At 37.0% G+C, this 18,731-nt stretch overlaps 1 protein-coding gene across 1 annotated transcript in view; it reads right to left on the bottom strand.

Annotated features, from left to right (window-relative positions):
- MGAT5 (alpha-1,6-mannosylglycoprotein 6-beta-N-acetylglucosaminyltransferase) overlaps nt 1-18,731 on the bottom strand; it is a 65,135-nt gene that overhangs the window by 17,570 nt on the left and 28,834 nt on the right. The window contains exons 8-10 of the mRNA XM_062498140.1: nt 17,972-18,106; nt 12,151-12,284; nt 8,230-8,363 (exon numbers count right to left, since the gene is read on the bottom strand). Coding sequence (XP_062354124.1) covers nt 8,230-8,363; nt 12,151-12,284; nt 17,972-18,106 — 403 coding nt within the window. The remainder of the gene's footprint in view (nt 1-8,229; nt 8,364-12,150; nt 12,285-17,971; nt 18,107-18,731) is intronic.

Raw genomic sequence — 18,731 nt, 5'->3', positions numbered from 1 at the left:
ATCATCTGTAGAGTACCATAAAGGTACTATTAGCACCTTATACTTTACCTAGAGCTCACTAACATTTGTCTCCTTTTGCAATTAAGTAATCCTGAATTTCCACATTCCTTGCAGACACGTGTTATTTTTGGATCATAAAAGTATATATTCTAGGAAGCCACCTGAGAAAAATAATCAGGACACACAATCAAATTCTAGATATTAAAAAGAGTGAATTCGGAAATGAGAGAGTACAAAAGTGGCATTTACAAATAGAAAGGCTACATGTAAATAAAGCAAGAAATGTGGCCTACAAACAAAACACTAACATTCCTTCACTATTTATCTGCTTCCCGAGTTGCTCACTAGGGAGTAGATATAATTATTCTTTTATCTTAAATCACTTGAACTTTACTTTCTCTAAGATAGATTCAAAGAGACAAGATCATGAGCTGCTGGGCAGCAATGCAAAGCTGACATTCTCTGCAGGTTGTGTCAGACTGCACTGCTCACCCTGCTGTCCATACTGCAAACCTAGACTTAAGAGGATGGAAGATAATCACATTTTAAAAAAGGCAAATTATTTCTCCTCAGAACCAAAAAGGAAATGTAACAGTGAGTAACAGCTACAAAAACCTTTTCTGAAAAAACTTTTCAGCAGCTAAAATAAACATGCCATTCAGAAAAGTACTTTTTGTTGATCACTGACTGCAGAACTGTTATTACTGTTCATCAATCATTTCCACCAACTTTTAAAAGCATCATGATAAGGCCTTTCTCATGAAAGAAATCAAGTGACAACTGTTTGATAAGTCTTTCCCTAGGACAATGTTGACAAGAAGATAGCATGAAGATGTGAAATTTCAAGCTTGGTGGGTGAAAAATTTAAATATAAAAGCTACAAAAATATGTGGAGGAAAAACGGTTCATCCAGAACTAAACTCTGCTTTTAGTTTTCTCAGTGTAGTAGCTGGTGGTAATTAACAACTCTGTTTTTTCCAACAGTTTGCCAGTCCAAGGTAATGACAGTATTTTGCACTTTTGGACCATTTGGGTGCCCTCGGAGAACACAAAAAATTCAGCACTGAATGAAATTAAGCACCAGTACAGGCATTACAGAAGAGCTTGATTCAGAGTCCCCAACTGCTTTATGGCTTGAAAGTCCAGACTGCAAAACAGATGTAAAACAGCCCATATATCCAGCCTTGCTTCCTTGCATTGAAAAATTCAGAAGGCAATGGTTTTATAAAGCTTGACAAATGTAATCCAGAAAAGGAAGTACTGGGAAACATCTTTGTGTCTATCATAAATACATACTGTAAGGTTGAAAAGTCCTATCATCTGAGTGCATATCTGTAGCAGTGTCAAGTCAAAAATAAGCCAAAATGCAGTGTGCATGCAATGTATGACGATCAAGATTGTGACACAAACAATCTCTGCTCGAGAACTGTCACCCTCTCAGACTTCTCAAGACATGGCAGAATACTGAAAAGCCTGCCTGCCAGGGAGCTAGGAGAGTGCACAAAGGCTGGGGAGTATTAACACAGTCAAATACACAGAGTGTTTTACAGGGGTAAATCACAAGGAGTAGATTAAAGTCTCCTCGAAGTCAAATATGAAACTTTGCTCTGAATTCATAAACAGATGTGGACAAGATTCAGTGATTCATGACTAGTAAGCATGAATTCTACACTGACCAAGTAATCTGAAATTTAAATAAAGAGTTAATTGTATAACCACATAAACCCATCAAAATTACAATGACAATTCTTCATGGCCAAGGAAATCCTCCCTCACCAAACTGATAGCATTTCCTAAAGAAGCCAATCAGCTTGTAGGAATTCTCTGAAGTTCTTAAAGGAATTAAATCTCTTGGGGAGAGATTTGGAATCACTCTTGTGACTGAACAGTCATCATGTGCAAGAGAACAGAGAAGTGACAAAAATATGCTCTCATTATTCACAATAACAAAACTCAATCTAATTTCAAAATGTTGCGTAAGAACATCGCAATATTGAACACCTGGGGTTTTACAGCTTTTGAAAAAGCCCCCCCAGTAATATAAGGACAGAGAGACTAGAAAAGAGACCGTCTGATAAATTCAACTGTCACCAAAAACCCAGGAAATAAATTCTCCAACCAATTAGTCAGGTTAAAAGCTGACACTACTTTATTAGCAGCACTGGATGCATGGGGAATTCTCCCAGAGCATGCATGCTCAGTAACTTAAGAGACCAGGTTATATCCCTGAAACTAATACATATTCATCATGTTTTCTGAATACATGCACATGTTCTAATTATTGCCATGGACTTGTTTGGATATGGTTCTGGCTCTTTTGATGAATCTTTTCTCCTTGAGAGTATCTCAAATACGTCATCAAGTCATAATGTACTTGTCTTATCCTTCTTTTCTCTAACACACAATCCTTGTATTCAAAACTAAGATATCAGCCAGTACGTATTAATCACTAATACAAATAAACAAGGAGGCATTAGCAGGCACAAGACTTATTCTCAGACACAGGGAGTTAACACAAGGCCACATTAATCTCTGGTATTTGTACTAAGCACTGCATGGTACAAAACTGAGTGTTAACCATTAACATGGGGATCATACACTTCGTGCTAAAGCTTCAAGAATTTTCCAGTGTCTTCCTCCACTGCTGCACAGATTTCTCACAGAAATAAAACAAGTTTGGTTACTTAACTAAAGTGACAGAAATGTTAAAAACCAGTCCTCACTTCAAGTGTGGAAAGAAACCCCTGAGCTAACCAGCGTCACTCAAGAATAAAGACTTTGCATTATAACAACACATGATTATGGCCCATGAAAATAAACAGTCCATTGTTCAGTAGCAGTCAATCCACTCACCAACCAAGTAAATGATAGGATTTTTTTGGAAAGAAATTCAGAAATAAAGAGAATATTATTGAACTATTCTGTAAAAAGCATTCTCTCCCTCCTCACACGCTGCTGCACTTCTGGTCCATTTTCTCAAAAAGAAGCTGAAAACATTGGACAGTGTTCCGAGAGATGTAAGAAGGATCCAAGATACAGGACAGTTTCCACTGTTACACACAGAAATCTGCAAGAAATTCTTTAACAATTCTTCAGTTTGAAAAAGACAACTTGTCAGAATATAAGGGAGGATTACAAACCCATAGTTGGCATAAAGAATGTGGATAGTGACTGACTATTCCGAATGTCCTATACAAAGAAATCCAAAGAAAGCTCATAGGAGACAGCTCTAGAAAAATGCCCAAGTTGACAATTTCTCCTGCAACAGGTCATGGATTTGAGGGACTCTGTGACAGAGAAAGCTGCAGAGGCAAAAAAAAAAAAATTACATAATTTCATGGTCAATAAACACTTTGAAATCACCTCTTACTAAGATCTCAAAAATGTGTGAACAGACAGTCAACAGAGAAACAGATTCAGGAAATGCACTGGGAAAGAGAGAGAATTTGCAAGGGAAGTATTATATAACTTTTCCCTGCTCTTTCTCTTCCTGAATGTCCATTTACAGCTTCTTTTTTCAGGCATCATATATCTCTGAATAAAACACACATTGGCACATATATAAATTTTGCACAAAGAATGAATAAAACATCTCAGTGAAAATTTAGGATTTTTGGCAGAACTTGAAGAACCTTACCCAGTTCCCTATCCTATCTATTTCATCCATGAAGGTTTGGGGCTTTTTAAACACCCATTTTTCTTCCTAAGCTTTGACAATTTCATGGTCATGCAATGCACACCAATACCTAAGCAGCAATTTCCTATTCTTTGAATGGAAATTTCCAGAATCAACAATGAGACATACTTGTGCACTGTAACTGCTGAAGGACAAAAGTGAAGGGGTACAGATGAAAATAGGAAGTGAGACCACAGGAAGAAAAGGTTTTGTGCTAACCAAGTAATAATAGATGATTATGTTAATCAGTACTGTAAAACCTCACTGATTCATTTTGCAGCTGAAGAGTTCTGTGAAGGGAGAAGCTTATCACTGACAGGTAAATATCCATTAAAAAAAAAATTATTTTCCTTCCTTCATAATAAATTAAATTCTAAATTTCATAATGAATATTAAAGAATAAGCCTTTAAAGGTGTATGCTTATTTACTACACTCATTTGATTTGTGATCCATACTGCTTTCAGAAGGAAGTGGTGAATTTCAGAAATGTTGCTGAGCCAAGGTGTCTGGCTCATTCAATTTGTTATATTTGTGGCATAAGGCAGGCCAGTGCTCCTGGTAACAGGCTCTAGGGTAACTTTTGATCATCTGATAAGTCCCCACTGCTGTTTCACATTCGGAGGAACACAAAATAGAACAACCACAAGACAAGTTTGTGAGTGCACTGACCACAGGGGAGAAAAGGTGAGAAGGCATTTCTATCCCTTTACCTATTTTTCTTTTAGTTTAAAAGTTGAAATGAAATATTTATTCAAAGTACAACACTAAACCTGAAGTACAAAAAACAACCAGAAGGAAGGGACTTTCCTCCTGCTTCGTGCAAGAGGGCATATGCTGGGGAAATTACATTTCATTACATGTTCCCTGGAGCTATAAAGGGAAGACATCAGTGTGAACAGCCTCAGTGATGTGCTTTCCCATTGAGAACAAGGTAAAGGTAACCATTTCCAATGCAGCTCTTCAGAAGCTGCTATGCAGGCAGCATATACTTAAGAATGCCCAGCTTTTCAAGTGGCATTAGTAAGAAACTCACACAGTATTTTGCCTCTAAATATACAAATACTTTCAAGCCAGCTCCAATAGACTGTAATAAGATACTAAAACAGTGATCATATACTGATACCTGTTTTCTCACACAAGCAACCTTCTGACTTCTCTCACAGTAACTCACAAAAAAAGAAGAAATAGCAAGTACTGCAAAATGAATCTCTACTCTTTCTTTTTTTCTATGATTAAGGGTCAAATTAGTGGAAGACTATAACAGTAAGATGCAAGAAAAAGAACAAAGAAAAGACTTAGAAACAGGAGCTAAGGCAACATGAAAGGCTTCAAACATTCTCTTTTAATTGAAATGTTCTATAATTAAAGCAAATTTTGATAATGGAGGGCATTATGGGTTTCACACATATTTTATGAATTCCTTTTTTCCCCTCCACTTTGGCATAGATAGGACTCTCTTTACTTCTTAGTACTGCCAAAAATCCCAGACAAAACCCCAAACCTTTAAAACCAACAAACACTTTTCCTAAACTTGGCAAACGTTGCCCTTCATAGCTTACCTCTAAAGATTACCTTTAGAAATGTGGCAAAATTCTTTAGAGCCATGACAAATGCTGAGATTTGTAATCCTCAACCCACCTAGGACTGATTTAATTGTTAGAGGGAAACAAAGCAGATATTTCTCACACCCTCTGCACCATACACCCTTCCTGACTTCCACAGGTGTACCCAGACTTGGCCACTGTGATATGGGATGGATGTCACAGGGCTCAGGCATAGAAAAGAACCCATATCCAAGGCTCTGTAAAGCCATGGTGGTTTATATAGCCCAGGGAGAAGAGGTCCTGTGCACACTTCAGTCCCACTTCAGCTTGCTTGGTTTAAAATTAAACAGTTGATTTGTCACTGCTATTCCCCGAAAGCCCCAAAGTTTGAAGACAGGAACGTTCTCCCCTCCACACTGTGCCCCTTTAATGACTGATCAGCTCCAGCAGTAACACATGTACTCTGTGCAGATTACACTTCTCATTAATTGGCCACGTTCAGTAGAAAGAACAGGAGCAGCATCAATAGATTAGTCTGGTTCCACACAAGCCTTGGTGGCAGATGAAAAGAGCACTGAACAGGGAAAATGAAAGAAATGTGAAATAAGCAAATTACACAGACACAAGATTACTTCAGGCTTTCTCTTGATCACAACAATTGGATTTTATCACTCCAGATAAGAAATCCCACACTGTAACTGATTCAAAGCCTATCTACAGTGATTTGCACTTTATATATGAGTGCATATGGGCGTGACTGCAGTTACAATCTGCAAGTTACAGTTTTAATCTGCTCGATGTTACGAGCACACAGCACACATTTAATATGTCTAGATACCAAATCAAACATCTTGGAAAAAACAAGATAGGCAATACTGATAGAATTCAGCAGTGACTTGAAGAGCAGCACTTCAAAAATGATACAAAGGTCTTGGCTGAGAGTTCCTAATGGTGGAAAGGGGACCTAAAAATGAGACAGTGTTTCCTTTTGGATTTGATGCTGGTATGGCCCACGTGCCCTTCGCAAACATTCACATTTCAAGAGGAATGCGAATAATCTTGAGACGGTTCAGAGAAAACAGACATGTGAAAACTCTTGAGGATTAGAAAGCACAAAGCTCTCAGGGGTTCAGTGTATACAGGCTTTTCAGGAGATGACTATGGGCTACTTTGACCTCAACCTATATATTCCTACAGGGCAACAGAACAGAAACATCATCAGTCCCGTTGACAAAGTTTATAACTGCCACTAAGGCTGGAAACAACCATATCGGAATCTGTACTAGAAATAATGCAAAGTCTTAAGGGAGAAGGCAATTATTGGAGGACTTCACCAGAGGAAACAGTGGGCTTTTCCACTGTGTGCTATTTAAAAATGAAGACTGCATGTTCTTATCCAAAAAGCCATGTTTTTTTGTTTTTTTTTCTTAATCAGTCCATTAATATCCTGTGTATCATACAGAATCTGAGACAATCACAAATCTCCCCTCTGGGCATAGAAAACATCCATACATATTTCTGAATCAATACAGACTGAATAAACTGAGAAAGATATATATGTCAGTGAAAAACACCCTGGTGACTAAGGAGCTGTCTTGTTCCTTAAATCCAACTAGTATTCAACATGTCCTTCTGCTGATGTGCACTGCAAATCAGGTCAGGAAGTTCAGATGATTATTGCATGCTGCTGTTCTTGAGAGACTGATAATGAGATCTGTCACAAGTAAAAGTACAAGAGCCTAAGCTTGAAAAGACTTGAAGAAAGGATTCCAGCTCTGCTGCAGCACTTTGCAGACAGGAGTGACTGCACACAGGGACACACAGAGTCCTTCTATACCATGAGCCAAAGAGAATATATAAATACTTTCACATATTTACTACATAGTTTTCTCAGCACAGTAGCCGAGAAGCATCCAGCTCTACCTGTTCTGCTACCACTGCAAACATTCTACTATTTCTATCAAATTTTAGTTTAGTTTTGCCCCACAGATGGGCCATTTACTTGTAGCTATCATCTTTAGAGAATTTATTCTGTATAATCTTAATTATCAGAATGAATGTTGCTTCTGTGGTTCAAAAACATGTGCAAGACCAATATTCTCATGCCAATAAAGAGAAAAGGAATGACAATGTGAGACCCAGGTGATCTTGCACTGTTACATTGTTTGTCCCTATGTATGGCACTGAAAAGTCAGTTTTTCAGTTAACAACAAGCTTAAAAATAAGGGTTTTTTAGGCAGGAGGGAAGGCACATGGAGGATACAGGCATGCAGAGTATTTGGGCATGCAGAGCTGGATGTAATTTGAAATAAATCCAGTTACTAGTAAGTAATCTCTTTGAAAACTGCATGAGACACATTCCCAGGTGTGTCAGCCTTGAAGGAGCACCACAGAAAAGGACAGTGAGTGAAAAAAAAGAGAACACTGTGACTTAACACAATATACTTTAATTTAGAGAAAATATGACCAAATCTTGGTGTTGTTATTCTGCTGCTCTCATCTGCAGATGAGAAAAAATACAATAATGGCAATATTAAAGAAACAAAACTCTGATATTATGATTACAAGGAGATAAAATGAGACTGCACAGTTTTAGAGCCTTTAGTGAAACAGAATTTCCATCTCAAAATGCAGCACATTTTTCATTGTAGACATAAGAACAGAAGTAATTGAAAGACAGATTTGCTTATGATTGATGAAAGTTCACACCTTAAATTTTCCATTATGTTTGCCAGCCTTCTGCATTCTCTAAAATTATTGTGACATTAAGACTGTGTTTTTTATTTTATCAGAAAGGTGTACAGAAATAGCAGGATCCACATCAATCTAGACAGAAGTTTCTCTAACAGAAAGAACGGAAAATGTTCCATTTAATTATTCAAATACATTTGTTTCCAGAAGAAGAACTTAATGGGTTTAGACAGACAGGGCACTTTCAAATTTCAAATTATGCATTATTATATCGACCAACATAAATTTGCTCAAGCATATGAGTATAAAAAACTCACCTTCCAGAAATTATCTACTTTGCCATAAACGAGAGATTGATTCTGCCTTTTGATGTCATTAATGTGCTTAATGTCACTGGAATTCAGATGCTGCTCTACCACAAATCCAAGGAAGCTGTTATCTGGAGTGTGAGCTGTAAGAAACAGAGCAGATTCAGCACCTTTGAAAGTATTGGTTTATGCTACATTAGAGTGAATGTTGTCAGAAAAGAAGCTAGAAGTAATATATTCTGCAACTGATCACCACCTTCTTATTTGTACTGAAAGATACATTTGCTTGCTTTATTGTCCAAAATAGCTTTTATTAATTTTAAGTCCTGCTCCATCTGCCTACTGGAGTAAGCAGCTATTTTCTGTCTTGTTTCTGATAACAAAAACTCTGCAGCTGGACTGAGTCCAATGGTAATGATCTTTTTTGTCTGTGTGCTAAGCTTTATTTTAAAAGAAAGAGAAAAGAAACAGAAGAAATCCATCTTGACAAATCTCAGAGATGCAGTAGCAACAGTTTGAAAGCCCCCTGGATTTATGCTTGTTAGCAAAGCTGGATGTTGCTCAATGGCATAAATAAATTTTAGCAAATTTCTTGGGTTTACCTCCTATACTGGAATTCCCAACACCAACCACCCAACTCGCTGTGTATCACGTACTCCTGCTAATTACTGGTCTACCAAGACACACTATGGAAATCAGAATACAAACTGCACTGCCTAATTCACCCAGACATAGTGATCATAAAATATTTAAAAGGTGGCAAAGTGAAGTTGGCAAAACTGTCTTTAATCCAATCCAGGCAGAAAAAGTATGTGCAAAGGATATGCAATTTACTCATAGTTTCTTATATAATTTTTATCCCTGTTGGTCTTTTTTCCAGCAGTGACATCCAGCAGTGCTGGTCACTGTTCTCCCCCCTCTAAAGACACAGATATTTAGGCTCATTAAAAGTAAGGGATTTTGTTGTCTTGGATTAGCTTTTTTTTTTGGAGACTGGATATTTAATTCCAAAGATGGACTCCAACACTCAGTGCTTCAGGTAAAAATTCATCCCTACTACACAAAAACTACTCCAACACATGGGGGTTTTTTGCCTCTAAGAAGTGCCATAGCCTCACAAGTGCACATAGAAAAAGGCTGCAATTAACAGCAGGATCTCTTCTCTAGACCTCCTGTTAAATTCTGGCACCCAAGCTGACAATTAATCACATTTTGAAAAGCTTAACAACACAAAACAAAACAAAAAGCCCCTAAATCCAAAGACAACGCCCCAGGCATTTTTTCATACATGCAATGCTAAACCTCTAGTACAGTTATTAAAAAAAAAAAATTCTATTGCAATTATGAGGTTTTGCATTTTTGTTCCTGAAAATAAGCCAGTGGATAATGCAGGAGAACAGAGAAACCATACATGTCCCTCTGCCATTACATTCAGTCTTTTGAATGACAATTACTCTTTTTCATAAAAAATGCCTCAGTAGCAGCCAGGCACCCACTTAGACCCAAGGACTTTTTAGAATTTCACATAGCAAACAGCACATTTCAAGTATGTCTGAAAAGGGGCATTTTTACATCCTTTCATATTTTTGGATGAGAGACTGCATTCAAAGGAGAGTCAAGGCAGTACACACTCAAAAGCAAAATAAACCTTTGTTAAAGTTAGCACTTAGAACTGGTGGAATTCAGTGTCTCAAATATCATAGGCAGGAAGCAGCACTCAGATGGATTTTTAAGCAAGACCACACACTTTTAGAAGTACCAGTGCTGTTATTTTGCATGTAGGTATTTGAATTAAAAACACAGAAAACATAAAAAGGAGGAATAGCTCTCATGCTTCTGGAAAACTCAGAGAACAGTCAAGCACTTGGTAATATGCCACAGGTTTGAATATGACTTGCTTGTTGCTCAGGATAATTTTCTGCCCTTATAATCAGAGTTCTCAAAACATAATAGAGTCTGGGGATCTTGGGAAGCTGTCCAGGGTTCCAATCTGCCATAAAATCTTTACTGATGCATAATATGCAGTTTTAATCACAACCCCATAAAGATGGTGCTATCTCTGCAGCAGAGAACAAAACAACAAATATCAACTTTAAATATAATCCACAGCACTGGACTCACTCATGCTTCAGAATTACTTTGCTTGCAATCTATTTACCACTTTTCCTGCAGAGGAAGACCCGCAGTCATTTCCAGCAGCAAAAATTGGAAATGGTCATTTATTAAAATTCCAATATAGTCTTATTCTTTGGAAAATCCATTATGAAGCAATTTTTGCTGCACAAGAGGCTGTAACAGTGGCAGTCTGTACTGCCACAACAGAAATCTCTAGAGAGAAGAACTACTTTCTTCTGCATGTCATGGAGTGGGACTGAGTAGTGCACACAGCACACAGCTGTACCTCCAGTGTCCATCCAGCTGTTTTTATTGAGTGCATCATCCCCTTTGGTGCTATCTTCAACAGGACCTCACATCTGAATTTCCCAACAGCTGGACAACTTAAACAAAGCACGATTGAGTCCCTTTTCTATTTAGGACATAAACCAATTAATATTAGCAAATGTGGGTACAGAACAAGCTCTGCTTACTAATATCCAGACACGAACTCTGCAACCACTTCCAAGTCACATTTCAGCACCACATGTTTTGTTACTTGCTTCCCAACAACTGTGAATGCTGTCTTTTATCTCCTGAACAACCTTCACTTATATTTCTCTGGAAAAACTTGCACAGTGAATGTTGACAGACAAAATATGCCTCTCTCAAGAATTTTACAAGGGAACTGAAATCAAAAGCGTGTCAACCCGACAGCAGCATGTATAATTCTGCTGTGAAAAGCAGGAAGTTTGAAAGACTGATGATGAAAGATGATGAGAGAGAACAGAGCCCTGGTCTTAATGTCAGACAGGAAACAACATTAGATTCTGGAGGTGTGCTGATCACCATGAAATGTTTCCTTACAGATTTAGGCTGAGCAGCCTCTGCACATAGCAGAATGCCCTGAGCCTGCCTTGCCCTCCAGCCTGCAGCAGTGCCCCTGCACCTTTCAGAGATAACACACTTCAATTACTGCTGCAACAGGCAAAAGAGAGTCCCTTGATTCTAGAACCTACTGCCATAAAGTCAAAGACTAGGTGTAGACCAGGTAACACTAATCATTTAATCTGACCCAGTTTATAGAGAATTTATTCCTTTTTTTGTGTCTGCTCTGTTTCTTTTTTCAGGATTGGCTGGGGTCACTTCAAAATATATTTATCAATGCTTGAAAGACTTGTAGCAGTGCTGAAATCTATTGCATATTTTACAATAGCTTTGTACACTGCTGGTAAATGTTACTCAGTTCACCTGAGGATAAATATTCACAAGATGAAAACAAACTAGGTAAAAAATTTTACAAACCCATAAAAACGTAGAGACAAAAAATTTTTGCTGAGTGGTCATCTTGAAATTCTAAATGCAAAGAAACAGTGAAGGGATGGTGCTGCTGAGTTGTTGAGGAACAAAAGCAGAAATATAGCATTATAGCTAATATAGTTCCAAACTTCAGTTCAACATGATGAAATGCAATTTATAAAAATGTAACCTAGCTAGTTCCTAGGTTTAATGCTTCATAGTAATATTAGAGAAAGCAAAAGTAACAAAAACAAACTCCCTGATACTTGAAGGAAAAGCCAAGCACGACTTTCCACAGGTACCCAAAGCATAAAGTTCCCTACTGCTATGTATATTAGCTCAATATTTTTATTTTCTCATTGCTGGGTGGAAACACAACAGAGCTTTTGCACAGTCTACAGACACTGACACAATTCTTCCCATTTTCAGATGCATTTTATTAAACTGTGAATTTGTCTTTCATAATGAAAAGAATCTTCTCGATGACAGCATTCCTTGTAAAAGCTCTAAATTATTTATAAGCACAGAGGTACTTACGGAACATTGTATAAAACTGCTGCGGATTGAGGTTCCACTTTCCCCAAGGTGTCTTGTGGCCTTTAGACTGGGCATAATGGGCATGGTTAAACTCTGGCTCAGTCCCAAAGGAGTCCAAAACTCTTAGCATACACCTAAAAGAGGAAAACATATTTACTGTAGGTACATCTACATATGTATATATAAGAATGTGTGTATATATACATAGTTATGATAATCAAAATGTATTTTGTCTTTGCAGCCATGGAGAACATATAAACTGAAGGTGCATTTCAATTTCAAACATTTCTCTTCATATCACATTCACAAAGATGTTATGAACAGCAAATTCAAGGATATATCAGATACTCAAATAACAACCCTGGATCTTATTTTGTCCTTACAGAACAAAGTTATGCTTTAGAATCCAAGTAGAACTTATGGGAATGCCACAGTGGTCACCTGCATTTCCTGCAGGGCTCTGGAGTAGAATTTAGGCACAAGAAGAGAGGATTTTCCATGTGTCTTCACAAACCAAATGCAGCAGCCAGGGGCCGTATGCCAAGAAGATCAGAGCAGAAGAGGGCATTGTCTTTAGACAATTGTATTTGGTCTCCAGGTTCTGACTTTTAGACCTACTTGAAAAGCACTGAAGATGGTTTAATATGCTGAGTTCTTGCAGTCAGCTCATTCACTTGTTTATGAAACATTTTGTCACAGGCTTTTAAAGAAACAATATAAAAGTCAATTACCTGCCTCAACCAGCACACAACTGAGAGAAATCCTGGCAGTGGATTACAAAGGGCCTGGGATTAGGGAATCATGCTCATCCTTTATTTAAAATCCTATTAATTTCTTCAAAAAGAAAGGACCATAGTGTATGAGGGGCAGAAAAGGTGTCAGTATGAAGACAGCACATGTTACAGGATAGAGATTCTAGAAGTTATATTTCCAAAATGCAGCCTGCCAAATCTTTGATATTATTTGGATATGCTGACCACTGCCTCTGAAGTGCATTACGGAGCTGCTGACTCCACCATTCTTCAGCCCTCCACAAACAAAATTGCAGGAAAGACTTACACAGGAATTAAACATCATGTGCAATTGTGTTACAAACACATGAACTCATGGCTGCACATTGTATCACATGTGCTGAGGAATGCACACAACCCCATGGGTGGCAGAGAAGGGAGGTAGCTGCAAAAGTTACTATTAAAAATGGCTACTTTTCACCATTTTCAACATTTCTCGTGCTCCAAGACCGTGTGTACATTCTGTCCAGTAAAAAACCTGATTCTGGTTTTCAAATGTGAAAGAATTTAGCCCTCCCAAGTTGAAAGAACTTATCTCCAACCACTCATCAGCTTTAAAAACGAAAGATTTTAGTCCCCAAAATAAATTTACATGTTACTTATGTGTTGCTTCTTTCTCTAAAGTGTTCCATAATTTGAGAAGTAGAAAATAAAAAGCAACTTTTAAACCCTTCTATGAAATGCTACCTTTTTATTTCAAAATACAAATTGAGCAAAATTATCCTGTTTTTTTAAATCTTCACAGAGATATTTCAAACAAAAAGAAAGTCAAAATATACAACACATTATGATTCACCAAACAGCAAAGCTGACAGATCAGTTTCTGTGCAGTGTTTTATGTCAACTGTTCTCAATGAAAATATTTTACAACAGTGGCAATTATCTCTGCATCACACAAAATACTCCAGCAGGACCAAAACAAGTTCTGCACTGATGAATCATCCAGTAATAAAAGCCCTCTTATTTCTTGGCAGGTCTTTGTTTTAAATTCCTCTCAAATATACAGCTTTTGGCCAGGTTCTTGAATACAGGAGAATGAAAAATAGGAGAAAGCTACTGAAAAACTGAAACATTACTGGAGTTTGTCAAGAGATGCATGTAAGGAGCACTACACTGCTTTGTTGCCTCTCTTTTTCCTGTATGCAGATGTAAGAGAAGTAGCACTAATGGTTCATAGGGATATGAGGAACCATGTCCAACACACAGGGCCTCTGAATCAGGACAGGCAATGTGATGCAACAGAAATCTAAACTGGAAAGCAAAAAAACAAACAAAAATATTTCTGTGATTCAGCATCAACCAAGTCAGAAAAAAAGATGACAGCAAAAAGCGCAAGTCTGTTGGTATGAGAGATCAGAGCTTCAAGTGGTGAAACTAATCCCTGAAATGCAGCAGAAAAGAGCTGATAAAGATTTAAAATTCAGAAATGAAAGTAATTAATACCAGTTCTGCTGAACTGATATTTTAATATATGTAGGAATGCCTTGATTGTCGACCCTAGTACCATATCCTCTATTTGTTTCACTTAATAATTTAGATGCCTTTCTTTATTTTTTAATTTTATTTTTGCACACAGGGCATTAACATTTCTAAAGTGAAATAATTTTGAAAATGACAAAACAGTATTTTTTTAATAACTCAGGGATATATTTTAAATTAAAATGCTAATTCGGTGTACCTTTAATTTCAGTTTTCTCACTCTTCTTTCCTAAAATATCACCTAGCTTTAGCAGTGAAGCTAGAGAATTGCAACACTGAAATTGGTGTCAGACTAAGTCTATTTCTCGCCTAATTAAAAAGAGGACTGGTAGGTAGCAAATTGCTTTAGAAACATCCATATTAGTCTTTTTTGTCTTGCACATTAGAAGTGACAATTTCAGGAGTTATTAAAAAAAAAAAAAAACAAAAAACAACTCAGACAAAAGTAACCCAGGACTATTTAAAGGGAGTTCCCCCCCCCCCCCCCCCCTTAAGTACTGGGCAGAAGCACAATCTTAACAGACTTGACCTAGTGAAAGTTTTTATACACATTTTTTTGTATCCTTCTGCCACTTCATCAGGCCACTCAGTATTTGCATTTAAAATCTTAGGACAGAAAATAACCCTCCTAAAAAAGATATATTATAGAGAATACGTACAAAGCAGGAATGTTGCTCATTTCTCAGGATAGCTGTCATGTTAATTTATTTCAAGGAAAAAAAGCCAGTTGGATTGTTGGCATATGGGAATGAGTCACTGCTAGAGCGACTGTGGAAAAATGAAAAAATACCAGATTTTCCTGTGCTGCATGGAGAATGAGGGTGCTAAGAAAGACTGCACTTCTCAAACTATATTAAGCTATTAATTTATATGATGCAAATTGCACACAAACTGCATTCAAATATCCACACCTCAAAACTGAAAAATCCAGCACATCCAGGCATTGTTCTGTTTGGAAATAAGGAGCACTCCAAAATGAGATGTGTTTTGCTGTGTTCCTGCTATTTGCAGCACCACTTAACCCACAGACAAAGCACATACTAGCAAAAGTCACTGGTGCTCTCAGCTGTACAGAAGAACCTTTCAGAAATACTCACTCCCAAAGCAGCAGGGTCATTCTTTAGAGCTTGCAGCTCCAGAAATCTGATTTGCAACTACCAAAAAATTTCCTCAGGGCTCAAGTTCACCCAGAAAGATTATGTAAAGGACTCTTACCAAGCAACTGTTCTGAAGGCAGAGGCTTATTCTGCCACTCTATTCTGATCTGAAGTGAATGAAAACATTTTAATTCATTTTTATCTGAGTCTGGTCTGTATAAACTAGACTGAGCTGACCTGCACACATCTACTGAAAAACACTTACTTATTTAAAAAAAAAATAATTATTCCTACTGACATTAAATACAACTGAGAAAAAAAGCAAAATTTCTAGAGAACAAGGGCTAAAAAGCAGCTTTAACTGTGATAATGCTTATTTTATTAGAATTAAGTGGAAACGGATGCCTATGATGCTATAATGCACTTAGTGGTTTTAACTTCAAAACATTTTAATGACAATATTTATAAGATAACTCATGATGCTGGAAGAAAAACCAATGACTGGAGGAGGATCCTGAAATAGAAGACAGCATGCATGAAGCTACAAATTAATTCTCCTGCTTTAATCAATTCTGTAACCTCTGCTAGACTCTGGATCCACTTTTGTACACTGAACTTGAGAAAAAGCATCACATTAATTAGAGAGATTCACAACAAATGCAAGAAGTGTTATGAAAGGTATACAAAAAATGAATTGTAAGTAGTGATTCAAACTCCCAAATGTATATATTTTAAAAAGGCAAACTGAAGGAAAAAACAGTATAGAAGACATCCTAGGGGCTGGCAGAGAAGAGAAAGAAGTAATTTATTCTCCAGAATCTCATTAGAATAAGCAGTAATGGGCAGACAGCAAGAAACCAGGCAAAGAAAAACACTTTAAAGAAAAGCTTAACTCTATAAAGCAACATGTTGGGGCATCTTTCTCAGTCTTCAGTAAAAGATGAGACAAAAATCTCTTACGAAGGACAAATTCTCCCTTATCTATTTGTCAGTCAAGCTATAGACTAGATGAGACTCCCTTCCAATCCATGAAATCCAGTGCTGTACAAGACAGGCATTAAGATATCTTTTGCTCCCCCAAAAGCCTAAAAAAATTCTACAGTGCCTAAGGTACTTGGAGTTAAGCACAATTCTGCTCTCCTAAACAAAAAAAACACCAGCCATTACCAAAAAATGGTAATCAATGAAAAACAGATTGAAAATTCAAGATGTAACGACTCTGTGAAGCATGAAATATTGAACAGCTAATCTATAATCTCAACATATATTTCCATAGCTTTGTTACAGGATATACCAGACAGATAATTGCAAGCAGACAGGAAGAAACATTTAAAATTTATAAGAAGCGTTTCATATCCTGACCACAGTGCTACACGTGACCTCTTAGTGACAATTACATCTGGCAGACAGACAAGCAACTGTTGCTGGTGGAAAATGGGATTATCTTTATTAACAGGCTCCTAAAAAGTAGAATATCCGTTTACTTCCCTGCTTCAAAAAAGAGATTAGAGTAATCTAATCTGCAATATTGATCATAGTATTCTCATTTAAAATTACACTGGAAGGATCCAGTTCTCTAGAAAATCCTCAGGCTGGAAAAAAACAGTTTCTCTGCCGTGAACACCTTCCAATACTTTCTTCAAGTAGGATTAACAGGACTTTCTGGATCAAGAAACAGCTGATTTGAGCAGGTACAGAAAAATCAACATCAGTAATTTAGATTTGGGTTTATTTCATGCTGATATGCATTTGTACAACGCATGGGAGGCTTAATGATCTAAAGCTATTGACAAAAAGAAACGAGGTTCTAAAACTGCAGACACTAAGAAAGGTGCACAAAGTCATTTCTTGTAACCCTCATCTTCCATTTCTAACGGAGGGATGTTTTTAGACAACAAAAGCAGCAATAACTGTAGTTTATTCTTCAGACCTGCCCCTGAAGACATCTCTCTGTCCAATATCTTAAGGAATGGAACAGAAAATTGCACTGCAGTTGTTGGGCAATTCAATTAGAACAGATAAATCTCCACAATCATTGGTCCAGTGTGGTTACAAACACCAACAAGCAAAACATACCTCTGGTATTCCAAACTACAATGAAGTGCAGTAATCTCTCACTCATCTACTAATTCACAGAAAAAAAGGGGAGGGGGAAGTGTGGGTAAAGAAAGGAGGGAGAGAGGGGCAGATTATGATTTATCAAGAGAATAATTAAGATTTTTAAAATTAAAAATGCTTGAATCCAAGAATCTCAAGCTTGCTGGGGGGTTAATGATGGCATGCAAAGACCAAGTAATAGCCCTTTTAATCCTAAGAGCTAAGGACAACATAAAAGTATATTTTCACTTTTAAATAAATTAATGTGAATGGACTTATTTCAATATTTTGACATGTATTATTCAACAAAAGCTCCTTAACAAAGCAGTTTAGAGGGCAAGTGAGCGTTATACTTACTGGTAATGGACCCATGATGGACCAAGGGTTTTCTTAAACTGAGTCAGTCCCACAATATCAATGTAAATGAGTTCTACAATTTTATCCCCCTGGGTTGGGCAGCCAGATCTGTTACCTACAACCTTCTTCATAATCCTAAACAAAAAAAAAAAAAACAAGCAACATACAAAAGAATTACTTTCCAAATACCTTGAATTGATACTGTAATACTATTTATTCCAATTTCCAAAAACGTTTTACTCTTTTACTGTTTTGAAATCATGAACCACGTAAGAACACTGAAATACTAGAGATGCTCAACATTTATTAAATGTAAAGCACTAATTTTCAGTAAAAATCTCCTCTAGTTTAAGCAAAAGAATAATATGTTTGAAATGCTTAAAAATAGTGTGCTTTGAAATGATTCAAAATAATTTCTGACTTCTATTGACAGCTTTTAGTATAAGAGCTCTCTATAAAACCATGCTGTCATGTCATTTAAAAAAAGAAAGCTGCAGAAAAAGTACATGTGCTCAAACTTCAAACAGATGTTTTATATCTGGTGCTGAACTAGCAGGCAAAGCAGGACAATGAAGAGTAAGGAGCACTTTTACTTAACCTAAGCAATTAACTACATCAAAAGTAACATGTTTAAAGAACTTAAACCTTTATCTTAAAATGAGGTACTGAGTGAAGAACAGCAGAAAATGAAGCAGAGGACACAAAATTAGGCTAATCTGTAACATTTCCCATTGCAGCTGGTTAAAGCACCTGGAATGTT

Source organism: Cinclus cinclus, chromosome 9 (genome assembly GCF_963662255.1).
Source record: "Cinclus cinclus chromosome 9, bCinCin1.1, whole genome shotgun sequence".
Lineage (NCBI taxonomy): Eukaryota > Metazoa > Chordata > Aves > Passeriformes > Cinclidae > Cinclus > Cinclus cinclus.
This window is presented reverse-complemented; position numbering and strand designations above follow the sequence as displayed.